The 27,451-nt window shown below is 44.4% G+C and overlaps 1 protein-coding gene across 3 annotated transcripts in view; it reads right to left on the bottom strand.

Annotated features, from left to right (window-relative positions):
- The window catches only part of para (sodium voltage-gated channel paralytic), a 62,874-nt gene extending 36,601 nt beyond the window's left edge, over window positions 1–26,273 (bottom strand). Inside the window, exons 1-13 of one of the 3 annotated variants that reach the window (XM_084592659.1) lie at window positions 25,917–26,273; window positions 23,098–23,303; window positions 22,318–22,446; window positions 22,134–22,225; window positions 20,947–21,144; window positions 20,499–20,559; window positions 19,769–19,913; window positions 18,802–18,978; window positions 16,835–17,116; window positions 7,495–7,902; window positions 3,951–4,050; window positions 2,847–2,912; window positions 857–1,134 (exon numbers count right to left, since the gene is read on the bottom strand). In XM_084592659.1, coding sequence (XP_084448785.1) covers window positions 857–1,134; window positions 2,847–2,912; window positions 3,951–4,050; window positions 7,495–7,902; window positions 16,835–17,116; window positions 18,802–18,978; window positions 19,769–19,913; window positions 20,499–20,559; window positions 20,947–21,144; window positions 22,134–22,225; window positions 22,318–22,446; window positions 23,098–23,303; window positions 25,917–26,273 — 2,499 coding nt within the window. The remainder of the gene's footprint in view (window positions 1–856; window positions 1,135–2,846; window positions 2,913–3,950; window positions 4,051–7,494; window positions 7,903–16,834; window positions 17,117–18,801; window positions 18,979–19,768; window positions 19,914–20,498; window positions 20,560–20,946; window positions 21,145–22,133; window positions 22,226–22,317; window positions 22,447–23,097; window positions 23,304–25,916) is intronic. The other 2 variants (XM_084592660.1, XM_084592661.1) reach the window with 2 other exon arrangements.
- Window positions 26,274–27,451: the final 1,178 nt, after the last annotated feature.

The following is a 27,451-nucleotide window of genomic DNA, read 5'->3' as shown; positions in this document are numbered from 1 at the left end:
GGTCGTCTTTTAGCTTTTAATCAAGGCGCGCATTTTTCGACACATAAACGCATAGGTTTCACGCGACTATCAAGCTTCAAGACTCTTTGACGTCTTCTCGAATAAGGTTACGAATGAGGGCCATCACATCCTCGTAAAATGCAGGTACGTCAGTTGCTTAACAATTTTTGAACCAGGCAACACAGTTAACACAAATGTTACAAAACATGTCCAAATTCCGTATCCCGAACCATATAGCAACAAGAAAGCATAGTGTACTGAATGCGATGTTGGACGTCTTAGTTACGGTGCGCTCATTACCCTTTAAAAATGGCCCTGAACTTAGAAGCTGTGCTTTCAGAATGAACGCTAAAGTTGGCAACATTAGCGGAGAGCAACATTACTATCATTCCTCCATTATTCAAGTAGATATGTCGAGCCCCAGAACACTTTCTCGGGAACGCACAACCAAGGCACGACTTCAAGCAATGTCCGGACAAAAAAGTATGAACAAGCAAAGAGACCGAGACCCGTGCAAAATAAGCAGTGCTCTACGCAATCACACAGACGTGGTGATTGGGTCTCCAAAAAACGACGCTCACCTCTGTGACGCCCCACCAGACATGGGGCGTCAATCGCTAGACGCCCGGTGTGGACCATTCGCCCCGGCACGTAGTAAAAGAAAAAGAATCACTACGCGCCGGTGGGAAAGAAAGCACACTACTTTGGGTGCAAGAAGAATAAAAGAGAGGAAGATGCGTCGTGGCAGCACCAGGAAGAAGCAGGCTGAACTACACAGGCACTGGGCGCAGAAGAGCAGCACAGGCGGTGGCGATGGCGGCACACTGGGCACTATAGGCACTGCACTAGCACTTACGTAATTCCCCTTCTTGAGGACATTATCAAAGTCTGGGTCCATGTTGTGATGGTCCATGGCCATGAATAGCGTGTTGACCACGATGCATAGAGTGATGAAGAGCTCCATGAACGGGTCAAACACGATGAGTCCTAAGATCTCCTGGATCCGGATCCAGTACCAACAGCAGTCCCACACGCAGAACATGTCTATACACTTCAAGCAATTGGCCATGCACTTGTCTTTGAACTTGGGCCTCTCCTGCTCCTCCCTTTCTGTGGGGAAATAATAAATGGACACTGAATAATGTTTAAGTATGGCCGCCAGTGAGCCCGTGGGGGGCGTCTAACGCCGCCATCTAGGGACACACGAGAGAAGACACAGGCAGAGCTACGGGGCAGAACGGGCTTCACCAAACCGCGGCAGGCACACGAAACACGAGCGCTTTAGAGAGTCACGCCCACTCAGCCGCTGCTGCCGCTAGATTTAGTATCGCACGGCTAGGTTCGGCGCGTTGTCGGGCAGCCCTGTGCATACGTAGTTTAAAATGAACTGATTCTGTACTTTCGATGAACATTGCGATTTTGACGGAATGCTCTCTGTTTTATGAGCGTTGCCGCCAGTACGATTTATTGTGATAGCTAGGCGAATACCCTTCGATATATGAACGTATCACAGGAAATGAATCTTGAAATGTACTCGTATACATTTTGCAAACATATCTTCGCGCTTTTTAAATAAGAGAAGTTTGAACTTCTCCTCCCACATTGCATAGCTTCCGACTAAAGTTTTCTTACTGTATTGAAACGAGAACTTTTGAGAATGTATTAGCTGGCCTGTACCATAGCTGAGCGGAGGCTGCCTGGCGGACTGAGTAAGCGTGCTTCCAAGCGCGGTAACTTGCAAACAGAAATGGAGCACACGGTGTAAAAAGTCATATCACTAAAACCAGACAACTTGCAGGCGTTTCACATGCCTTGTGAAAACATCGAAATAATTGCTTTGCTAGGAACAAAGTTAAAACGCACACTGGAAACAAATTTTGCATGCTCATTGCTTCTGTTGAGAGCACACGACTACAAATAAGAGAACAGAAGAGCAGGTTTGGCACACAAGTACAAACTCGCACCGTGCATGAGGACATCGTAAAGAGGGTATGCACGTGGCCAAGTCCTTAATGAGAGAAAATAAAAAACGCACTTCGTGATAATATGTATGGTAAGAAATGTAGTTCTCGGATACCAACTCACGTGTTACACTTCGCCCTTCGTTATATTTGCGATATATAAATGAACAAGATTTAAACCTTAAATAAAAGAAATCTGCCTCTAGCTTGTAAAGTTCAAAGCAAACAAATGGAAAAATGACTCTCATGAGTTTGTAAATTCCGACCACTTTCCTTGTTTGTTTATAGCTTTCGTGATGCCCTCAATGAAGATAAGAAATACCATACGCTGTTTACCTTTGTAATTAAATGTCACAGAATTGATGTGTCTGATTCGCGTAAGGTGAGGTTAAGACATGATTGTTAACTAAAAAAAAAAACGCATTTGCTCTACCCTAAATCATCCTAATGTTAAGTTCGGGTCAAAATCAATGGACATTATACGCTCTATTATCGAGTTCAGCATATATATATATATATATATATATATATATATATATATATATATATATATATATATATATATATATATATATATATATATATATATATATATATATATATATATATATATATAGCCAGAGTAAGTAACCGTTAACTGCTGATGAGTTGGGTTCGTTCGGCAGTGAAATGACCACGTTGGGGTGGTAGGCGCAGCACTGATCACACGAGGAAAATGCAGGCTTCGATCGATGCGAGTGCTATCACTCGGAGGGCGGGCACCTACGAGGATTCGTGTCGTGCTCTCTTTTCAAGCACAGGACTGCACAAGATAGGAGAGTTCACAGGAGGCGGGCGGGTAGGGGGGTTGAAAGTTGGACGTGAAGGGTCGGAGTTGATAGATACCTCTCTCGCTTGCTTTGCTCTGACGCCCCGCGGCCTGCTCGATGATGTCATTCAGCACCATCACGTCTGCAGAGCGAGGAAGGAAACGCGATGAGCAACTTCTTACCTTCCTCACAGTTGCGCCACATTCATTTGAACACGTTCTAAATTAACAGACAATAAGTTTCATCGGCCAAGGTGAAAAAGCTAAATGTGCATCAAAGAACAATTATAAGACAAGAAATGAGAGAAGACGGAACACTACAGCGCCGCGGTGTCCTGCCTTTTCATCGGTTATGTGTTAAAGGTGAACGCTGTCTTGCATTTTCAGCCGTCAGTAATTACCAACCTGGCCGGTCCCCCAAGCTCGCAAGTGAATTAGCTAACGCATCTACAACTGTTACTTGGTCACGTATGACTGCTGCATGTGCGCTATATTCATCCAAGATGCATCGTTGATTAAAGAGAGTGGAAGGACTAGTTGGTCCGATGCGCTGAAGAAACCGCGGTTTCATGAAGTACTTAAACCTTAGATGTTGACAGTAGGAGGGGTGTCTTCCACTTCTCTGTTGTATTGCCTGTCTGAAATAGCGGTTCATTTTGATTCCTAAACATTACTTCAGTATGTCGGCATGATTATGAATTCTAAATAAAGGTGCCAGGAATACGCTAGCGTTGATTTTTGGCCTTTAACGCATACAAGTGTTTCAACCTCTCTTGTAGAAAATGAATAGCGGGTAATTGCAATATGATTTGCAGCTCAAATTTCACGAGTTATACTTTTAGGGCTGATTACCAGTAAGATTGGCTGTTTTTTGCAGCCTAGGACTTACTTTCTAAGCGCAGCGAATATGTTTCGTGGTGTGATTCGGCGCGAATTTTATTGAAGATAGCATATTACCGGAGAAATTATTACATAAATAAGCTGTATAGTAGTCCCGAAATGTGCTTGAATGAGCATAAAAACACGAGAGGCCAATATAACAGTTCATTAATACAAGCGCTGCATAACAAATCTCGTCAGATAATATCAACTGTCTATTATTTTGTGTAGCGTGGATAATTTTTAATGGTATTGACTTTAATATGACTCTGCAGCAATTCATTTGGGCAGGACATGTTTACCTTTCATATCCACGAGGCCTTGCCTCTGTGACGGTTCAATAAAAGGGTTGTCTGGTTGCTTCTTTACAGCCAAACATTCCTCCCCATCCAGAGTCATTTCCTGAAAAGAAGCATTATGCGTCAGAACCTTGGAAGAGGCACATGTGCAGATAAATTATAGCGTTGAAAGTTTTCAAGACACCGGTAATATACATTCTCGCCATTTTTTTTTCACTTAGTTATCACTTGTTTTCCTATATGCTGTTAAAAGAGAATATATAAATAATAGTAAGAATGCTTCTTTCTACGATGGTTTGGCAGGGAATAAAACTTCACCCTTACTTTTTTTTTTTTGCTTTTAAGTGGTAAGCAACCTTACGCTCACAAATGTTTCTATCTATTTTAACCAGAGCAAAGCGCTAACTATTTGGGCTGAATAATGTTTAGGGTTGAGCAGACAATTTCGTCAAACGTTCATTGAAACTTGCACCTTTTCTCCCAAATTTAATATCTACAATGTAATAATCATTTATGTGAGCAATTTAGAATAATATTTTTTCTTCTATTTTTAGTTGCTGTGGCCCCATGGTATTGGAGCACAGACTGCACCGCGTTAGAATAAGTCAGCACAAGACACAATAGAGGTGACAGATGATAAAGAGATTTGCAGTGAGTTTGCATTTCTATTTAGAAGCTTTCAAGTTTTTCACACAGTTCAGGAGTAAAAAAAATTTTATATTTGAAAACGCAACTCGCAAGGTGAATTCAACCACGCGTGAATAAAAGGTAACACATTTTCGGCTGGCTCTGACAAGGTTTGAGAAAATGACTTTGCCGTTAAAAGTACAAAATTATCAAGGACACAGGACGAGTGCCATTAGAGTCACTTGAATTTGACGGGAAAATTATACAAGCGCCTGCGCAAGAGTCGCTCTAACAAGAAGCTGTGGGACTAACAGAAGTATATGCGAACGTCCACCACCACATAATATTTTTTTTTAACTAATAAAAAGTCATTGAAGTGTCCATATGGATGTTGTTGTCACTGACGTGTTACTTTTTTTTTTTTTTTTTTTTAAAGGCTTGAGAGCATTCCTCGAGTTGGGGCATTTTTACCGTTTGGTGGAATCGAGACCTCCTACAAATGGGGCTTAAACGGGAATGTGCTTTTGCGGAAACATGCTTAAAAGCATGCGCGCATTAAAGCTTTCATTCTCCCACAAATGGGGCTTAAACGAGAATGTGCTTTAGGGGACACATGCGCGCATTAGGGCTTTAACTCAGGTATGCGTAATACATATCAAGTCACAGGAAAGGTTGCAGCTCTGCAATATTCGCCCCCAGTGACGGGCCAAAGATGAAATAGCGGGTTGACATGATGGTCTCAAATTCATGGCGTTGTACTTTGCGTTTACTTGTTTTGATGGACAAGTAAATAAAAAAAAATTAGGTGACACTTATGCTCCGTCTTTAAGGGTATGAGGCGATAGCGTCAGCTATCATCAGACATGTAAATCTCCGCTTTAATAAAGCCGTATGAGCGTGCCTTCATGCCCTAGGAGAGAAGTGTCTGAATCAGAACACAGGCTCCTGGCAGGCTGATTATGATATCACCCTCCCGTACGAACAGAGAGGCGTAGTTGGCAGCTCCTGCCAAACATAATGTAAGGCAACCCTACGTCCAATCAGTGCGTTGCCGTGTAAGCTGTAAGCTACCACCTGCCCGCACCATGCTGGGAATTTTTTGCCGCTCAAAACACCGACGGTAACACTGACAAAGCCGCGGCTCCGGATTTTCTAGTGAACAGGGTCTTTGGAGCTATTGCATTAAAATGTATAAATGCTTCCCCTGATCGCTAGAACCCGGATTGGTAAACGCATGCCAAAGAAACTGGAAGACGCCCAACTTACACTGCCTCTCACTAAGCATATCGTACCATACTTGCTATCGCTTATTTTTGGCCCCGAAGAACGAAAAACCACACGTTCCCACTGTTTTGCTGCGCATAGGATTGCGGCTTGCAATCAGAAACCTGAAATACCTTTTAATTAATTGAGTCGCATAGGAAACAGCTTGGGACTTCCTATTGTACTGAGCTGCGCTTGCAGGAGATAAAGGTTTTGATTTGGTTTAGAGGTGTACGTTCGAAAGGGTCTCATGCTACGCGGAACACTGTTGATGGCTTCGAACTTTCAGGGCTTTTTAACGTGCACTCACATCGCGCAGTACACGAGTGTGAGCAGTGTGTCTGCGTATGTTAAAGATGTTGGTTATCAGCAATAGTGCGCTAGGTCTTGAACTATTGGTGTTTTTACAATAAAAATGCAGATGATTATTACGGACGTATCCGTGTTTCCAGAATCTCCGCGGCCACGGCATGGCAAATGCTTGAGTGCAGCTGCCACGACTTTTTGTGTGCACACGGAATTATACGTAAATGTCTGCACATGTTTGAACGGTTTCACGTCACATGAAGCAATTATGTTCTAGCGCTCGTTCTGTGTCCATTGTTCTAGTTATGCTTGTTATTTTCACACCGGTGTATATATTTGCTGCAGCATGGTATAGTTGACATGCGGCTATCCACAGTTTTACTGTGAACGCGGCATAAGTAAGTAAAAGAGTATGCTAGCACTTGTTTGTATTTCCACATTTCTCCCCACAAGACCGGCAAACACAACCGAGTAGCCGTGCAAAAAGTAAGAAAAACTGCGACATGCCGTGCAGCAGAGCGTTCGGGTACGCATTGCTGACCTGCCGGCTCGCTTGGCAGTCCCTAAAATGCGTAATAATTTCTCTGCTGTGCAGAAAAGGAACAGATATTTAGTGCTTCGGACAGCAGGGCCGATGAAATTTATACAATTTGTACGTGAGCGGAGTTCATACGGCAGAGAACAAAAAAAAAAAAAAAAAGAAGTAAACAAAGCAGCCGAGGTTGTCAAGCCATAAGGCACCCAAGAAATGATGCTCTCGGACTGGAATGAAAACCTTTATGGCCGGAATATATGCCCACGTATGTACAGCCGCCCAAGGTTTTAACTGGCATGCGAGACGACTGCCTCATCTGTGCTCCTGCTCCTTAGGGCGAATAAAACTTGCCAGAAGGTCAAGATTACGCAAAGTCTTGATGAGCCCTTGCCTATACTTGGTCGTTTCGCAGGTTAGCTCCTCTGTAACGCTTAGAATGACAGAAAATGCTGCCGTCATGCACTCCAGTTAAAGGTTTGGGCGGCTGTATTTGTCTCTCACCAAGGCGCGCTGCGGAAAGCAGGTACAGAAAAAGATACTCCGCCACTCTGTGGGCTGGTTCATGTCCCTGTCCCTGAGTTTATTGTGTAATGTGCGAGTGCAAAGGCGGTGCTGTCTAAAGCAGTGGGCGATTAGGACGAACGGTGTGTTGTAGCGTGGGTGGCAGTCCCAAGCGCAGCGCGGGATGCGGCGGTCGGGGCAAGCGCACAACGAAAGGATAAGGGGACCGAGAGAAAGAGAGAGAGCGACAGAGAAAGAGATCGAAATGGGATCGTGAAAAGAGAGGGCGATAGACAGAGAGAGAGAGAGAGAGACCTCGTAGTAGTAGCATCCCTGCAGGTTTCGCGAACGCGAGCGCAGCTGGCTCTCCTTGGTGAGGAGGCCGGGTCCACCAGGCCCGGCCGCGGCGCCCCCTCGGCAGAAGACGTCCCCGCCGTGCGAGGTGTAAGACAAGCGCGACGAGTGCGACGTGTAGCTGGAGTGCCGCGACGCCAGGCTGGCGTACATAGGCAGCAGGATGGCGCCGTTGTCTTCGGACATGGGCGTGACGGCGTTGCTGTCGTCGGCGTACGGCAGGTGTTCCTGAGCGTCCCGGTACGTCTGCAGGACGAGGGGCTTGCGATCGCCCAGGCGACGCCCGTTGCTGCGCCAGCTCACGCTCAGCTGACTACCGCGGCTGCCCCTACGGAGGTTAAAGGGCGAGCCGGGTAGGCTCAGGCTGGCCTGCTCGCACCACCGCCAGGCGCCCAATGGGTCCGGATGATGAGTGAATAGAGTAGGAGGTGGGCAGGTAGGGAGACAGACAGAGAGAGGAAAGAGAGTGACAGAGAGAGAAAGCAGACAAAGCGGGGAGTCAGAGGCACTGCAAGCAACGCGGCCGTCGCTCACCGGGGAACGAAAGAACGCGGTATTGTTGTCCGCAAGGTTACCGTACGAATGGTGTGCCTGGTAATTTTGGCAGGTTTTGCCTTGGATGGTTTTCAAGCTGATGAAGGAGCCAGCGTAATAAAATAAGAACTAAGAAAGGACCACCACGCACGCACAGCGCTGTCTGTGAGTGCTTTACAGCTCTAGTTATAAATTTAGTAATAAATTATAAACTTCCTTTTATAACAAGCCAGAACTTCGGCTTGAAACGCTATGTTAGTGTGCATCATGCACGGAATAAGGGCTTCTGGGAAGTTTGTGGACTACGCTAAGAGGTGACAATGTAGCTGCGTTCCCTACACTACAAGCCAAAGAGGAAAATTGCATAATAGTTAGTACATTTCAACATGGCACATGCAGTTCTCTACCCTGGCAAGCGTCAGTGAAATCTTGACAGTTCTGAAGAGCATTAATGCTGCTTGCTTGGCTTCTGCAGAATATATGATGGTTGGGATGAAGAACAGAAATACATCATATTTCTGATTTGAATAGTTCCAGATTTTTCTTGCATTATACCGGCCACAGTTCTACTGTGACTTTTCAAAAATATTCTTTCAATGCGTTTCAACTGTGACATATCCCCGGTCAGCGACGACGACACTTGTTTACTGCTAGGTGTGCACTGCGAAGGTGCAAACGCGGGACTGTGAGCGGCTGCGAGGTAACGGCGGTGTCACAGATAGCGTTAATGACATTGATGTCATGTACATTTTCGTCAATCCTAGTTTAAAACACCGATACTCAGTCGCTTAAAAGGGGCTGAAAAAATCAGCATTATTTCTCTTTGACTTTTAATATGTTTGGTTGATTCCCAACAGCGCACGCATTTTTAGTTAACCTAGTATATAACCCACTGAGCACAGTACGTCTCAAAACGTCTAAGAAAATCTCGAATGCTCTGAAATATTGTATCTACACGATATGTTTAGTCGACCAAAAGAAATCTTTTCTTGACGTGTGCGGAACGATTTTATTATATATGTTTTGCACAAAGTGCACTCTGTACCCATATAGTGACCACTTTTACTTTTAAGTTTAATTTTCGTATTTTGGTAGAAATCAACGTTTTCAAATAACAGGATGTTACATTAAAACATGACTAACTTTCATTAATCATTACGTTATTAACCACAGAATGCCTCAAACAACTTTGCTGATAAGCAGCTCAAGACATGGGCACACAGGAAACCGTTGTAGCGGAAATGTATAAGTATTAGTGGAAGTTTTCTGTCAGAGGAATTTGGCAGCACAATTTCTGTTCATTGACATTTTGTGCTTGTATGGGAGACATTGTAGAATTCTCTGTAGAGCTCTCTTATGCACATTGCTTATAGAAACTTAATATAGTAAGTAAATATTTTTATTTATTTTCAGCTCCTTAGTTTGACTAGGTATATAAGAGAGCTTCAGGACATCTACAAAACATCTTGGAAGTTGTCGTCTAACCCAAATTATATGGATAATTAGACGAGGTATGTGAGGGCTATTATAAAACTTGATCTATTAAGAAGGCAGATATGCTTGAGGTGTTTCGTAAAAGCCGAAACCACATTCGAAAGGCCTCGATTTTTCATTTCGCTCCATTTGTTGTTTTCGCATTGGTTTGTTGACGAAGTCGTGTCCATCAAGCTTTTGTGAGAAACGACCGGACAATTGACTCATTATCGACCCCACCTCAGCATGAACTGCACGAATCAGTCAGTAGTTAGTTGGTGTATGCGGCGTGTGACGCGGCTATCGCCGACGGTAGGAGCCGCTTTCTTGTGATTTCTTTGTCCGGCCGGTATCTTATTTCTTCTAATGCTGCCTCTGTGCTGATATCTGACCAGATGAAATAAGAAGTGGAAGTTCATTGAATGTGACCCCTGCTTGTAGGGGTTCCATAAATGGCCTTAACACCTCACTAGCTGTGATTGGTGCCTTGAATGCCCCATCAAGCTGTATTCTAGCTGTATAGAAGGTGCAGATGTGTTCAGTGGGTAAGATAAAAGAGACCAAGGCGTGATTGCTTCTAACATATATATACTTTTTGTTGTTTGCTTTTGTTTCGTTGCTTTCTTGCTTACCCGAGCAATGCTTACACATGATGTAGTTCGTTTTCTGCTCCCAAGTTAGAATATGTACACTGTACAGGGCCTGGTTGACTCAAGAGTGATGGCATTTATCGCAGAATACGCCAGAATTGATGCTGCCAAACATTCCTGACATTTCGATGAATAGCACAAGTACTGGTGATCAGGGAGACATATCAGGGGTTTATTTTTTGGTCCGCAGTAGATAGCAAACACGCACGCTTAGATATGTTATATTAAGCAATGTTCAGTTGGATGTTATTTAACGTGCGATTTCTCAGCGAAAGGTATCCATTAAACGTTTGAGACGAGAAGCAGCATAAAGTCTACAAGCAGTATTATGTGTAAGTCTGACGGGTGAGCTTTCTGGGCAAACAAAGACGTTTAAGGAAGTTGCAATGCGCCGCTGAATGCTTTTAGATTCGACAAGCTGACTTGGATGTTTTGCTGGAAAGAACACAATAATGGTTTGCGTCATAGAATGTTGAAAGCGGTTCGTTCATAAACGTTTTGAACAGGAAGCACGTTTCTTTTTGCTTTTTAGAGTACAGCTGAATCATTAACTGCTGCTGGCGAAAATTACGAAAGACTGTCAGGTCGAATTAGTTCACGAGCAATAAAGTCTATTTTCTGTGAGCTGCGTCAAAAGCTCGGGAGATTTCATCACTTAGAATGTCATCGAGAGTTTTTGCTCATGAGCGTTTTTTGGAGATGTCTTTCGAACCTCAAGTGGATGAGATGTTAGATTTTTATGTGCATGCTTTTGGAAGAAATGAGTCGACAAGGTATGAAATGTGAATCGCTCTAGCAGCGCGACCCACTTGTACCACTACACGAGCGGGACGCCGTAGCCGCTGCATGCACACGCCGACCTCTCCGCGCAAAGCGAAGGCAGGAGGTCAGTTCTGCAGTCTAGATGTCTAGAGGCTACACGTGCATACTTTCATCACTTTTCTTCTTTTTTTTCTTCTTTAGGGCAGACAGCCGCCAATACTACTTGTTGTAACGCCTTGGCACACGGGCTGCCCGGCCTACGCTCATCCAGGGGAGGCTCGCGTTTTCTACTGTGGGAAGAAAAGGGGCTGCTACGAAGTCTCAGCACCGTATGAAAGATACGAGACAGCGATGAACACAGACATCGCTTAAGGCACTGTCTACGGACTGTCTGCGCCTCGCGAAACAGCTTACTTGGAAAGAGAAGGATAGAAAGAGATAGAAAGATAGAGAGAAAGAGAGACATAACCTGCACCGCTACGTGGGCTTCGGGATCGCTACGTCACGAGAAGATGAAGAAAGGGGGAGGCTGGCGTTGCGGCACGGCTTCATTCCGGGAGGATCACAGAGGGGGGTCCGCGCGTGCGCCTGTGCACTACTTACCCTTGGCCAATGCGAAAGGGGACGTTTCTGTGACTTCCGCGGTGCGAAAAGCCTTCGTCAGTTTTCCCATTTAGTGATGCGCTGCAAAAACATCCGGGCTTCGGGGTATCACGTGACACATGCAAGGGGGAACACAGCCTTGCTTGGCCAGGTCGCCCAACATAGAAAAGAGCGCGGCACAAGAGAAACCGAGATAGAGAGAGAGACTGGGTGAAGCGGCGGGATAACGAGGAAAGGGCGTATGCACCACCCAAAGCAGAAAGAGAGGAGTGGCGGGCAGGCGAAACGCAACAAGACAAAGCCAAAAGCACCGCGAATGGCACGTGTATACAGTCGTGAGCAGTTGTAACGCGAACAGCGAATAGCCACAAGTAATGGCTACCAGCTGCAATACACCCACTACTGGCATTTGATGAACCTTGCGTTGAGAAAAAAAGAATGGAGTTATGAGAAGGACGCTTAAAAGTATTTCGTGCGTCACTGTTAAACTTGCGCCAAGGGTTACGAAGATTTTCAGTCGCATATTGGGTAGACCACCCACGGATTTTCTGCTCAATGTACTCATGGTACTTAGCAGCCTGGACTGGCTTTGAAACGGTCAAGCGAACGGCATATAATAAAAGCGTACCACCGTGTTGATGAAGCCGTTTTTCAACTTGCATAAAATAAGGGCATTGCAAAAGACCGCGCTAATGTCGGCTCAACTGGCACGACGGCGCGGCCTGCTTCTGGTACTGCCGTCAGCACGATTGCTCAGAACGCTTGAATGCCACCCTGTCACAAAAAAAGAAGTGAAGTGTTTGAGCTGGCATTGGCCTCTAGAGACAACGATTGCTGTTTGTGCCAATTATGGAGCCGGTGAGCCGGGCTTTCACTTTCTTCATACTGTAACGTGCCACTCTGGCGCTCTATGTAAGCGTGCAGACAGTTGTACATGGCGAAAAATTATTTTTCTTCATTATTTGCTTCTTTATATAACTGTTCCCTTCATTACTGGTTCAATGTTTGCACATTTATCGTCGACGATGAACAAAGCACATTAGCATGTATGTGCTTCACTAAGCAACAGTTTTCTGCAACATAGATTAAAAGTTTCCCATTTATCGCCGATTAAAAAGCAAAGCACAATAGCACATTCTCAAGCTGATGGAGCTCGCGGAAGCAAAATTTGCGCACAGAACGCGAACACGCGTATGAAGACAATCAATGGGCGACCTCGTTGAAGCTTTAGGAAAATGTCATTGCAATTGTCATTAAATTTAGCGTTATGCGTGCTCACGCCTGTACAGCAGGTTCATTTCTTTGCAAAGAAAGCTTAAAAAGCAGTTGGAAGCACAGATGATGAAGGGAGTTTGTAAGTGCAGTAACACTGCTCAATTCCACTCGTGAAAATGGCTTGTTCATAACGCAAAGGGTAAAGATGCACTGATCGATGTGCTTTCCGAAACAAGTACACAAGAGGCTGACAAAAACAGGTTTTTTTTATTTGTTTTTGTTTAAGGTTTTCTCTTCGACACATGTAACTCTGTTGCACGTGCAGAGTTGTGGTGTATTCAGAGTGGTGTTATTGTGAGTAATTATTCATTTTGATAAATAATGTGCATGTCAAAATTCACACAAATTATTAAGGAATAAATTTCTTAATAAAAAAAAAGAACGATGAAAAAGAAGTTTTGCATTATAAGTGTTTGACATTTTAAGAGGCTAGTGAACATGATACAGCGCTTTGAGGTATTTGCATGCGAATACAGATGCATCGGCAGGCAGCAGCTGAAAACTCATGCAGACAGTGATGCATCGACAGCAGCATAGGCAAGCTACAACCCCTACAGCAGAGACACTCAAGCCAAGCAGCCACATGCACTAAATGGGAAGGCGCCCACGAGTCTGCAAAGAAACTCGCCGTCTCTGCCACTGGAGGCTATTCGCTAAGATGGGGCAAATCTCCAGCCTCGCAGTTGCTACTGCTGTCGCCAGAGGGCCTACTAAAGGCGGTGAGGTCTATAAGGGAAACTGCCGCTCTCGGTGGTTACGTGTTGAGGGGGGCACTCGAAGAGAAAGCCGTCGTTGCAGATATGCGGAAGACTGTACCCTCTGCAGCAGGACACCCTTGCCGGAGGTTGTGGAGCACAGTCTAGCATCACAGCACTCCTATGACATCCATGTACTGATGGGGTTGGGTTGGGGAAGGGCTATGCAATCCACTATCGCAAGAGCAAAGGAGATAATCACAACCTGGCTATCGAGTGCAGTAGCAATACGCCGCTGGACTCTAACCGTTTCCTACGTGATCGATTTAGGGGATCTTTCTGCTACATCTGAGCCAATGGGAGGCAGTTGCATTTGGGTCTGTTCACAGTCCGCGAGTGTAATTGACGAGCACAGTAACCAGCCGTGTGCAATTTTGCAGTTGGTATGTATGCTATATGCTGATTGCAGAAACTTTGGATAACGTGTTAAATTGTGAAATGATTGTGTAGAGCGAGAATGCATACCTGACTACAAAGCATTTACATGTAATTAACCCTAGTTTAATATTGCTAAACACAACAACGTCGCTTTTAAGCAATGCTAGCTACATTCAATGCAATTATTTTAGTAAAGATTGCAGCATCAAGTGCTGTCACGTAGAAGAAAGGCGGATCAATGACTTTGTCTATTTTTGTAATATTGGAGCCTAATTGTCCACGGCTGGTTCGACTAAAGAGCACGTCGACAAAAGAAATAAATACGCATATCTAGTCTAACACTAGCTAGAAACTAGGCTTGCACAATGTTCTACAACAGGACAAGGCTAAGAATCACACACAAAATTAAATACTGCGAAAGAAAGGCGAAACCGAACAAGCTGTCCAGCCACACCAGTAGAAAATAAAAAGGACAAAGAATAATAAGAGTAAAACGGAGGATAAGATGAAAAAGAACTGAAGAGTAGAAAACACGGGACTAGTCAACACTGGCAAACAAAAAAGCGCAAACAGAACGGACGACACACGAACTCAGGCCGACAAGTGAAGAGGGTTGCCCGAATAAAGGGGTCCCCCTTTCCCAATACTCACAAAGGGACTGCTATAACGCCGCCCTAATATCTGCAAACAAACAAAGAGGTTTTGAACCCACGCGTTGGTTAGCGGGGAAGTGATTGACAAGCTTCGCATGCGTTGCGGCCAAGTCAATATATAAAAAAGCGAGCTGATTCAGCCTTTCGCTTTTCATTTTTTGATGCACATATGATCATGCTAATTATAAAACAACTGAATTACACGAAAGAAAGTGACTGTGGGATCATTGTGCTTGCCTGCAAAAAGATCAATCAATAAGATCAATGTAATGCAGCTCACTCAGTGAAACACACTGTACAGATCGTTTTCTAGATGTACGCTAGAAATGAATTGAGTGTCATAACTTTCACCTGCTTTTTCAAGCAGCTAGACACTTCGATTGCGAATGTGTGGGGGAAGCAAGCAGAACGACATATTGCATAACATAAAACATAAAAGATAAAAGCTCGCGAACGAAAGCTAATGAGTACACAAAATGAATACCCTCTGAAATCGCCATAGGTTTAGTACTAGATCCTAGTTTACTAACTTGTTAACATGCTGTAGCTTGCGGCCGTTCTGTTTTGATGAGTTGGCTTTGGGATACTGCAAATATAAAACTGGTCGCCTGAAGCCTAGCTTACTCGCATTTACACTTTTCTGGAAAGCGTGCATTCTATTTCTGTGTCAATATACATTCTTATCAAACATTCGTTTACGTTTTGTAAGGGCAGGCGCCGCAAAAAAAAAAAAAAACGAACAACAAACCTAGTTGTAAAAGTCTTTCTGCCCAGTCATAACAGGTTCAATGCTCATTTTAAACAATTACACTGAAACATTGGAATACAGGCTGTAACTTATGCATCGTAATAATAATTATTGTGTTGCTTTCCTTTGTCTGGTAGTCACATTCTTCATTGCGATGAAAATTCAATGCAATGACAGCTGTCTTTTTTTTATGCAGGCTTCCCCAAGTTAGAGTAGATGTGTAATAAGGGAATAATTGCTCTTCAGCATCCGCGCAAGCGCAGCTTTCCAGTAAGAAAAAAAAAAAAACCCACAAAATTGTCTATTGCCACAACACAATTTCTGTGCAGGTTTTAACAGCGAACTTGTTGTGAGAACAAATTTCTGTCGTAACATCAGAATCTTGTGTAGTTACAACAAACAGTATTACAGAAAAAAACAACAACACAATTAACTGCAGAAAAGCCTCACGTTATGACATAACTACGGATTATTTCGACGTATTGTTGACATAGCTCTAGCTTTTGTTTACTGCTCTATTCGACTAGAAAGGGAAGCCACACAGCTTGCATACAAAGTTAGTAGCTAAACAAGAATTTGACCTCTCCTGGGTTCAGTATTATATATTAAATCGAATTTTAAGACATGACTTATCAAAAAATTGAACATAAACTGAGCGCCACTGAGAAACACAGTGATGAGTGTTGAACGTTTTGCAATGAAATGCGCTGCTGCATTTGCAGGTAGCGTAATACGCCGTAATGAACTTCTGTAGCCACCCGAGGCTCAATGCATATCAGGTAAAGTCCGGCATAATATACTCTGAACATTATTCAATGCAAACTCTTTACATGGGTTTATTCTGGGCTAGTTCGGTTGTGTTAATAAGTTCCGCTTGTTGGGAAGTAAATGGGGTTTAAAGTTTCCTGGGGATTAGACAACACACTTAGTGTCTGCTCCGTATTGTGACCAAAAAGAAAACTTGAAAATTAAACCGCTAGGTCATGAGTACGGAAAGAAAGCAATAAAAAAAAAGTAATGCTCTAATGAACAAAAAATTAAGGCAACCTTTCAAGGTCATGGATGAAGTAAATAAAACTTACAAAATACGGCATGATTTATTAGTGCCAGGATTCTAGACTTCTATTAAGATGTTGCAAGATGTTTCCTTCCTTTAAGGTAACACCGGAGCACCCAGTGGGATTATACTATTCCTGATGTTATGTTTCCTGGCCCTCTGTCATCCTTGTATGGGGGTCTTCACAATGACAGCTCAGTGCACTAAAGCTTCGAATTCAAGATGATATGGCAAGGCAGCCGTCGAGTTCGACGTTTTTGAGTTCTAGTGTTTTCTGAACACAGTGTTGCCAGCTGGGAAAAGGGCTGACTCATCGGTCATTCACAGGCGAAAGGCGGCACTCATGTGTGGCTTGTGTGTGTGTGTGTGTTCGAGTGCGCGCGCGTAGAAAGGTGGGTGGGGTGTAGGATTACCTTCCGCACCTTAGAGTTGGCGGCGGAGCGCGGCCGCGACTCCGGGTAGCAGAGGTCGTCTAGCTGCTCGGCCGCCGCGTCGGCGCTCCTTAGGCTCGCCCGCTCCCGGAGGTCCCTGGGATCCTCAGCGCCCCGGTCCTGGCCCACGAAGAGCTCGTACGAGCGGCACGAGAACTCCGAGGGGCTCTTGACCAACTGACCGCCGCCGTTGTCGCCGCCGGCGCCCTCTGGATGGTGCGGCCGACCACCCCCGGCCGCCAATTCGGCGCGGGCCTCTTCTTCCTATGAACCAACCCGAAAGCACATATGCTGCATGACTGAAGCGAATATTGAAAAAAAAAAAAAAAAACAAAAACAAAAAACAAACAAACAAACAAACAAAAAACAAACGAGAGACTTCACACTTTCGCCTCCCTCTGGATGAAGAGGCAACGATGGCTACATACGGCGCTAAACCTGCATACGGTCTTCAGCTCGTACATACGGCCCTCAGCTCGTATGTGGCTCTCAGATTGTATGCAGCGCTTTCCTCTCACGCAGGTCCACAGCATTATCTGTGGCAACGTCCACTACAATGAAGGCTTACCCGCCAGGATCAAGTGACTACGCAGCACACGTCCTGCAGAGAGCCGGCAACGACTGTACGAATGCAGAAGTTTTTGGGAACTGCATATTACTCGATAGCAGCGGAAATGACGGCGCTGTTGAATGCGGGGAACGTCTCCTATAAAGCTTGACTCGCACTACTGTAGTTTTAGATAAAGCTGACAACAGAAAACGGCGACGTTTTGTCATCATTGCTGAAAGCATAATCTGTATGCATCGACCAACGTAAGAGGACTGCGTCTATTGTTTTGTTGGCGACGATGGTATGCCGATACAACAGAAGATTACTGGTATTGCAGACTGGAAAATTCATCCGAAATGACGCCGAAATGTATGTGCGTGGATAATGTTTAGTCAAAATTGACGAACGCTATTGGGAGCTGTGGAATGTGTCTTAAGCTCGTTAATTTTGAATGCTAATAAAGCGTCTAGCTGAAAACGTGCACAACCATAAATTGACTGTTGAACAAACACGACATCAACTGGTTACGAGTAGCGTTCGTGTCAGCTTATTTAACGAAGCTATGAATAGGGGTAGCTGGTATAGCCTAATTACTGAAAGCTGCACTTAAAACACACAAGGAAAGGACACAGAGGTTTTATGCTTTCTTGGGTACAGCTAGTATTTTCGCTTTTGGTTAGACCTGCTTTCTAAGACGCAGGGGTGTAGAAAAATAAGCTACTAGGTATACTGCTAGGTATTCCTTCATTCGGAGGTTAAACGTATATGTATGAACGCCAGTGTCATCTTTCTCTGCTTGTGTAAAAGCCTCATGGGACAAGGGATTAGGCCACACAGCTTAACATAGCAGGGGTAACACAAACGCTTCGATGTACTGACTTCGTGCTGAACATGTAGGTGGTGTCTGTGTCTTCTTATATTGCCTCGTATGAGGAAGAGGCGAAGCATGACATGTGTTTTATCTAGCTACTGTAGAGATTTATTTATTTGATTTTTTAAATTTACCTTGCTGTTTATTTGTTTACTTCGGGGGACTTCTGGTAGAGAACTGTTTGAAATCCCGTAAACCACAAATATACACTATTATTTCCCTGCACCGAACTGAATGTGATCTGGAGTTCTCTCATATGCACGGTTACGGATTTTCATTCGCTAACTCGGTGGTTACATGGAGCTGTTTAGAAGCGGTGCAAAATGCACACATTATAGGAACAATTGCTACTGATGACGCTGACCGTTAACTCTCCTAACAACTGGTAGAGACATGCTACCTTAAATCAATTTTTATTTATATGGTTCCAATGCAATTTATAGCGTGAACAGTAGTAAAGAGACCATGAAGCGTTAGCTCTCACGCGGGAGAAAAATCACGATGCTCCGGAGGAAACGCTCTACTTACGGCCCGCATGGCTTCTTCAAGAAGGCGGTCCTCCTCCGCCTCCTCTTCGGCCTTCTTTTGTAGTTCGTCGTACGACATGGCTACGATAGCCAAGATCAGATTCACTAGATAGAATGAGCCCAGGAAGATTATCACCACGAAAAAACACATGTGCCAAGGGCCCGCCGATCTTAGCACCTGTCGATGAAAAATGAGTGTGGGGAGAGAGAGAGAAATAGAGAGGGAGAGAGAGAGTAAGAGAGTGAGAGAGTGGAACGAAACCATATGAGAGAAACACTCAACGTGATTGTCTGGCGCTTTTTGGAACACCAGAGTGGTTATTTCAGTGGCATTAAGATCGCCCGTTTTCCTAAAAGATTTGATTGCTCGCTGACGCTCTTCTACGTGCACAAGTAGGCCTTTAAGCGAACGTTCGATTTGTATAAGCAAGAGGTGTCCACGCTGCGGCGCAAACACTGGTTCAGTTATAATCACATTTAATCATAACAGAGCACTTGTATCCATTGTAGTATGAAGTGTCCATATGTCAGGTACAATTCGCGAGCAAGCATGCTGGGTGTTTTCTTACAGAAGATACGGTAGTTGCGACCTATATGCTAGCCGCAGACTAGCCTTACTGAAAAGACAACATACTAAGCCGCTTCTTATCACCTATAAATTAGTCTAACTTGGTTAGCGCACTCGTATTTCTGTTGCCGTTAGCTTACAATTTGTCCTGTAATCATGCAGGCTGATTTTTAGTTGTTTCCCCCTGAGCAGAAACTGTATGCACTTCCTTTATAGCGTAAAACATAGCCTTAGTCGGCTTGCTTATGGGGTTGAACGCCCCAAAGTGACTCAGGCTATGAGAGAAGCCGTAGTGGAGTGTAGACATGGGCTACCGCTGTCCTTTTGTCAAAGTCGTTCCTTCATGCATTCATGCATCGAAGCCCGAACGGGCGCGATGAACGCAGAGAAGCACACCCACCATTTGATAAAGTAATTCCCAAGCATCTTGAGTCATGAGCCTGAACGCAGAAAGAAATGCCCAACCGAAAGTATCAAAATTGGTGTAGCCATAGTCTGGATTATCTCCTATACCCTGCTGACACATGTAACCCTCTGGACATTGCCTGGAAGGAGGAACAAGAAAACAAATGAGAAAGGACATTCGTAAACATGCGTTACGCAGATAACTGGGGTTACGATATTTTAAATAAAAAATATTATAATACGTTGTGATAAGTTAATTTGCACTCCAAATCGGTTGCTGCGGAAAAGGGAAGGAGCCCGATTTTAGTCGTCGGTGCGAATTTATTGAAATCACCTGATACCTCCAAACCTTACGCTAATAGATTCTACTTGCGCTCATGAAACATTATGTTTTAGCTAAACTTCCTTACGTGTGACAAGACTGCGCGGCGGTTGTTAGAGCTTGTATCTTGTATCTTGTATGATGCAGAATGTTAGTAGCAGTGGTTTAGAATTTACACAGTTGTCTCTCTTCGACCTTCATTGTATGATGACACCCGATAACGAAATTAAATTACTTAGCGCAGTCAGTTTTGCTACAAAGTGTTGCTCAAAAAAAAAAAAAAAAGGGCAAAGCATTTTGAAAGGGGATTTTTTCATTGTGTCCTAAATACTCTAAGCGGAGAATAGAGAAAGTTGAACCAGGAGTTCGTATATAGGAAGTGCGAATGTTACATGACACTTACTTTGCACCACTCGAATTGCCACACAGTGGGTACAACCCATCATCGTCAACTGCCCAATTTGCTGCAAGCGGACAGAGAAAGAGCGGCATTAGTAAGCAGCTAAGAAAACAGTTCATGCATTTCTTGCCTTCGGCACTTAACCATGCCTTAATTACCGCAACACGATAAGTAAGAGAGACCAAAAGCAATAAAAGAATCCACGGCAAACATTCGCTTGTAGTAAAGCACGGTCACTATCTTAAGTATGATGCGCTGTTCAGTAGTATTAGAGGTTTTCTTTTTTTACTGCAAGATTTTACACAATGGCATGCATAGAGATAAACAATCGTGATTTACGCAATGATATCTACTCAGAAGCTATTATAAAAAGGTAACGTAAAAGAAAAGAGGCTATGAAGGATAGAATAAAGCAAAAGTTAAGCATGATAAAGGAATGATGTGTACTTACTTTCATTTTCAATGAAACTTGCATATTCGGCATGGGAGAGGTTGGCAGGGGGTATTAATACGCATTTTTGCGTCAGTACCCCCATGTAGATTTGCAACCCCAGTAAGGCAAAAACCGACAGTGAGAACATTGTCAAAATGATCACATCCCTGAGGTTCTTCACAGACTCGATCACGGCTCCCACGATCGTCTTGAGACCTGCAAGCATAAAAAGAGAGTGGCAAAGAATCGCTTTAGATTACACCATAAAGTCTGCAGCGCGAATTCAAAGACACCGCACAGGATTTTTCTGAAAATGCTGCACTGTGCGGAGCTGTAGAACGCTTGGTAGACATAATTGGGAATTATAGCCCTCAAGTTACCAGACGAACAATCAGGTGGAATCCACTCTTCCGGCTCAAAACGTCTCAAACGGAAGGAGAGAAGAGTGAAGATAACGTAGACGAGTTTAGACAATAGCAAAAATATGTTTCTTACTGCATTCAGAAGGTACAGCAGTTCTGCCTACGTATCGTGGATAAAAGTAACAGACGCGCCCCCTGCGTTCCGAACCGTGCAGCACTGCATGGATGCTCCACTTGACGAGGCACCGGTCTTTTGACACCAACAGTGCGTTGTCAGGTTGCGTCCGCGCGCGGCTCTTGCACGGTTGGGAACGCGGATGGCAGGTCTGTTACTTTTGTTCACGCTAGCTGTGTATGAAACTAGTGAATGAAATCTAAGATAAATTAGTCCACAGTCGACAAAAGTATAAAGGTGAAGAAGCAACACATAACCAGTGAGATATCTTTGGTAGACAGACGCAGCGTATTATACATAGATTCGGTCACCGTTTGTCAGTAAAAACACAAATTTTGACATCATTGCTCTCAACGAAGTTGCAGGGATTATAGCCAGAAAAACGCAGATGGCGAAGGGGATCGACACTTTGGTTTCCCAAAATATATACTCGTGGTAAAGTTCTTCAGGTCATATTGAACCTTTGCGCCAGATTATTAAAAAAAGGCAAATACTGGTCTCATCTAGGTTACAAACCTTTTCTGTCTTTTGATAATTTCTAAAGCTATATCGAAAATCTTACAATTTTCCTATTGCAAGATGTAGATCACGTTGATAGAAAAGTTGCGCCTTTTAGTCTATTGGACACGCCACTCACACAGACAAAAATACAAATCAAATAAACTTACCAGGAACTATGGCTACGGTTTTCAAGGCTCTAAGAACACGAAAGGTTCGTAAGGCGCTCAGGTTCCCCAAATTAACAAACATTGTAACATACCTGCAAGAAAAAAGGCAGAAGTGTTGACACAGTCTTGCACACATTTGTTGCGCGCTTCAACGGTCAGTCTGAATGAAAAGGTTTGTACTTACGCTAAAGATATAACAACAAAATCCAACCAATTCCATGGATCTCGAAGATATGTAAATTGTTCTAAAATAAATCCTCGAGCCACCATTTTGATACATGATTCAAACGTGTAGATTGTGGTGAATATTGTCCTGAAAAGAAAGAAAATGAAGAAATTGGGTGTTTTTGTTTTAGAACAAACAGTGAAATTTTCTGCACGAATAAAGTCAGTTTTGCTTAGGCTCCGCAGTAAGCTTATGCCGGTCGCGTAAAAAATTACGTCTCACGCCTTTAGGTTTATCGCGCCGCAGAAATGGCTAAAACATAGGTCTGAAAAACTGTGAACTTTCTTGCCGCACATTCTACCTACGTGGAATAGTGGGTACATTTTTGAAAAACATTCTGTTATAAGGGAGAACTATTTTTCTTCAGTTTCATCAAAACCTGTTGCTTATTCATGTATTAAGGCGTATACCTCTGTTACAAATGCGCGTCAGTCACCAAGCCGCACATACAAAATCTTTCAGCAAACTGGTACGTTCTGAACGTAACGTATATTCAAGTAAAGAGGAGAGCTCACTGCATTGCACAGCTGGATTTTTAAAATAAATTTTCTAACTTTACTGTGAATTTGTTGATAGCCACGAGTTCTCTTTAATGTCGCTTTTGCGGCGAATAAGGTTTGTCGTAATAGAAAAAGCATCGTATCGGCTCTGTCAGCGCCATTAAGTTCCATTTAATTGCACGTTCCACTGAAACGGTCCCAGAAGCCGACGAAGCGTAGACGAGATAGTGCCACTCACTCTGTTTGTTCAATTTTGTCGTTGGTGGGCATGGTCATAAGGACGCAGTTGACAAGAATGGTTACGATGACAAAGAAGCTGAAAAGTGGGTGCACTAGGATGCAGATGGCCAGTCTCCTGACCGGGTTGAAGGGGCTTAGCAGAAACAGCGCCTTCGTCGAGCTGAACCGAAAAATGTCCTTGCTCTTGCTCACGACCACGAACGTCTGCAAAGAAGAACAGTTTGGCGCAGTCAGCCAATCGATCGGGCAACAGCGTGTTACCAGCGTGCAGAGCTTTTGGATCATACCAGTTGCGATACTCCGCTTCAAAAAGTGACTACATTTTGTCCGCTTTTTTCGGGTGTTTATGAATTGTCGCGCCACCTAGAAGCGCTCACTACAACCTTTTGCCATTTCCGCCATTGCTTTTTCTGAAATCAAAATGTTCTCTCCTCTTTTCTATCTTAACTATATGGCTGTTATCCTAATAATTTTTGATGCTGCAAGTCTTCAACGAACTTTATTTGCAATAATGGTTGTGCATTTATAAACAATCAGACGGTTTGGAATTTAGACGCAGTTTCCTTTATTGGCCGCGGGTGCCGTCACCATTCGTAAACACCCGAATTTTGACCAATCAAAACCACCGGTTTTTGATACAAGGGCCTAATGGGAAGTTTCGCCACTGGTAGTATTGAAGAGATCTGACCAGCATGAGCACTTTGAGGACCCCGCCAGAGGAACGACACACACAGAATGCATCTACTCAATTACTTTTGTCTGCTTTAGGCTGTCCTATAGTTCAATGTTACTACGCCCAGGAGTGCATAAGCAGTTGTACACAGGGCATAAGCTCCACAATAATTTGTCCCTGGAAGGACGGTGAGTTTAAATTAAACGATGGAATAATGCAAACATCGGTGAATCGCGTTCGTTAGCATAATCACGAGACTATTTAGATGTGACAATGAACATCCTATAGCACGGTTTATAACACACTTTGCAGGGTTACAAAACGGTCATCACAAAGTTTGCTTAGCCTCTTTGACAAAAAAAAAAAATAACGGTAGACAGTGTTACTTCAGGTGATGGTTTATTTTTCTGGCAAGGGCCTAAATAATTGGAAGGGCACCTAAAGAAGCCATGACATGGTCACCTAACCTATTGTAGTTTTGTATTTAGGTAGATAAAACCAGGCCTTATTATGTTATTTTCAAAGGCTGAGCTCCCCTAGGTGCATTGTTTATTCCGAAATAAGTGACTAAAATTTAGAATGTGGAGGTTGTCCCACCGAGAGCGACTACCATTTTGAACTGCTCTAGTTACGTCATGAACCGACATTGGCCGTCATCTCGTGTGCAGTGGCGGCTTCAATAAGCTGCCGATACATTGCTTGGACAGTGTTTGCACTTGATCACAAACCACTACGACCCCTAATTACTGTCATGAGAATTACTTCAAAAGGACACACAGACTGTAGTGAAGCTCTATCTAGTTTTTGTCCCAGATACCCCTTCGGTGCGACCACCAGCACCCTCTGACGACAGCACAGCACGAGGTTGTAGTAGGCTTTTATGGTGCCTTCGGACGGCGCTCTGAAGTTTGTGCACTTTCCGTACTCAGGCGCCAACGGGCACCTTCTGCCCACAACCACTGCCATTTTCTAGGTTAAGTAAGCTAGCCGAAGTCGCCAAGCTCGGATGGCGATAACCACGGCCAGTAGCATAGCTGCGCTTCTGTTCGCAATATGGGCTAACCACGGTTCCACGCAGCAGCAGTCACGCTAATCATAGTTAAGGCAGCCCCTGCACAAAACATGCAGCTAAAGAAGGGGCGTGCCTGGGAGCTGAATTACGTCATCAGCGACTGTGCCAACTGCCAGACCTGCAAGCTGTTTCTGAAGAAACTAAAATATTCATTTTAAACTTATCTGCAGCACTGATAGAGCTGAAACTTTGATGCATTTTAGCTTACACCTCAGGAATGAGGTGCAATGAACAGTTTATTTTTCAAAATTGGTGTCATGCCCCTTTTAAGCTTCGCTTCTAATTATGTGAAGCGACAGTGTTAACCGGTTCCCACCCGCGGACCCACTACGGATACTCTCCCACGTACATGCAACTTACTGCTCGCTTATTAACTAATCCCGTAATTTTGCTTGTGTTATAACACGCGTGCTCATTAGTACACAGTCGTAAACTATTTCACATAACGTGGTGGCTAACGAATGTACGCTAATGAGCATGTGCGAAATAGTTTATAAAATAAGAAATTAGTGATGAATAACATAGCGAAGTGGAGTGCGGATTTCAAACGTTACCCCAGAGGTTTTTATTTGACTAATTGTTTGAGATGCGCGGTATGCGCAGATGCGCAGTATCGAGGCCCTTCCCGTTGTTAGTGGTACCAATACAGGTACAGTAAATGGGCTCACCTAGATGCGCAGACACTTTATTATTGGTTCTTTGAGCCCTTCTTGGCGCTTTAGCCTGGAGCTAAGCACGATTGCTGCCACAGCTGTTAAGGTACAGTCCCCCGTCAAAAGTACACAGCCAAAAATGTTTCCTTTTAAACGGTTTAGCAAGACGTCCTAGAACATCTCTCAGTCCAGAGCTTGAGAGGATGCGCGACAGGAGGCCCTTCAACGTTCTGGACACCATGGTCGCTGAGGTTGTGAAATGGCTCGTGCTTCAGGGCTTCGAAACAAGCCCTTTGGGCTGTATGCTTTTCACGCGGGATCTACATCATAGGGGATGATAAAACGTGAACAGAATTCATGCCACAACGCAGGCACACTGAGACCAGAGCAAGGGCGGCGCTGCACCGAGTGCAACGCACCCTTTTGTTCTCGTAGAACTTGTCGATGTCTTCGATGGGCGTGGCGATGAGCTCGGGCGGGAAGTCGTTGATGATGCGCTTGGGCAGCGGCCCGCCAGCCTCCAGGTCCGGGTCCGCGTCCCTGGGTTCGCGCGAGTGGTGCACGTAGTCGTCGGCGCCCGCTGGGATGCCCTCCTCGATGCGTTGGGCGGCGAGCGCTTTCCGTGCCGCCTCCTCGGCGATGCGCGCCTCCTGGGCGGCCAAGGACTCGCGCGTGAAGGGCCGGAACAGCTGGACCGGCTCGTCGGCCTCCTCCGGCTCGCGGGGGGCTCCCTCGTGCGACGGCGCGGCGGCCGACGCGGGTTCGCCGCGCATCATCGCTGCGGGCCGCCCGGGGAAGCCCCGCCGCCGCCGCCGCCTCCTCCGCCTCCGCCGCGCTGCTGCTGCTGCCCGCTGCTGCTCCTGCCGCTGCCGCCGCGGCCGCTACGCCTACGAAGGACAACACCACCCATGAGCCAGGGAACCTTCGTTCGTCGCAGGTTTAGAGAGATGATGACATTAATCGCAGTTAGACAGACACGTCTCTTAAGTATTGCAAGCAGATATAGTGGGTGCTGATTACAACGCCAATCTTCTACTCCGCTATCGAAGACTGAGCTGATGAGTGGCAAGTGAGCAATGAAATAAAATTCCCACAGGATCATTTCAAAGCGCCAGCCTGTCACAGCTATTCGTTTCACAATGGGGCGCATTCTTTCAGTTTTTGAGGTTTTGTTAACACCAATGAGTAGAAAAAACTATAACTATTGCAGAAGGTCGTGAGGTATTAGGCTCACAAGAGTCCTGCTAAAGTTTTTTTTTTCTTTTTTTACTTTCGGGCCTTTAGTCAAATCGAGAGCTCGCATGTAGGCTTTCTAGCTCCCGCAGAATAGCCAATCAAAAAAAAAAAAAAACGAACTCGCATGATGAAGCATGAAAACCAGCTAAAAGGCTGCTACATCCAATATTTGCCCCAATATGGCGTCTCATGTATTTTATTTTGTTATTTAGCCTCTAAATAATATTTCACATGTAAATAATTTCACATATCTTAAAAACCATATTTTATTCTTTGCCTGTAAACTTCAGATTAAGAATACCATAATTTTGTGGGTTATTTTGCATACCTTCTGTAGGTTTAAGTTAAAGCTGCAAAAGTGTATCTTTTTTTTTTCTTACTGACAACAAAGGGCTGTCTTAAGGCCCTTGCATTCGCAACAAGATGTCGTCTGCTTCATGTTAGTTTGCCGAGCACTCTGTGGGCGATTGTCCTCTGACACCGCCGATTCCAGGCGGGATTCTAGCACAATATATACGTTTTTGTCGTGCCAATGGAACGGATTATATTTGTGAGTTGTTCGTAGTTTCAGCAGCATTTACACGCTACACTTGAAGTCTGGCTCGAATAATTAATACTACATTCATGATTTGTGTTCACAAAAGGTTCCTTGTTTGCAACAGAAATTTCTAGGTGACTGCACATGCGTCCAACCTCCGCGTTCAATAAGAGCAGCAGC

The sequence above is a fragment of the Amblyomma maculatum genome, chromosome 2, assembly GCF_055883805.1.
Source record: "Amblyomma maculatum isolate TAMU_Amacu chromosome 2, ASM5588380v1, whole genome shotgun sequence".
Lineage (NCBI taxonomy): Eukaryota > Metazoa > Arthropoda > Arachnida > Ixodida > Ixodidae > Amblyomma > Amblyomma maculatum.
The sequence above is the reverse complement of the archived record's forward strand: the minus strand, read 5'-3'. Positions and strand labels throughout refer to the sequence as shown.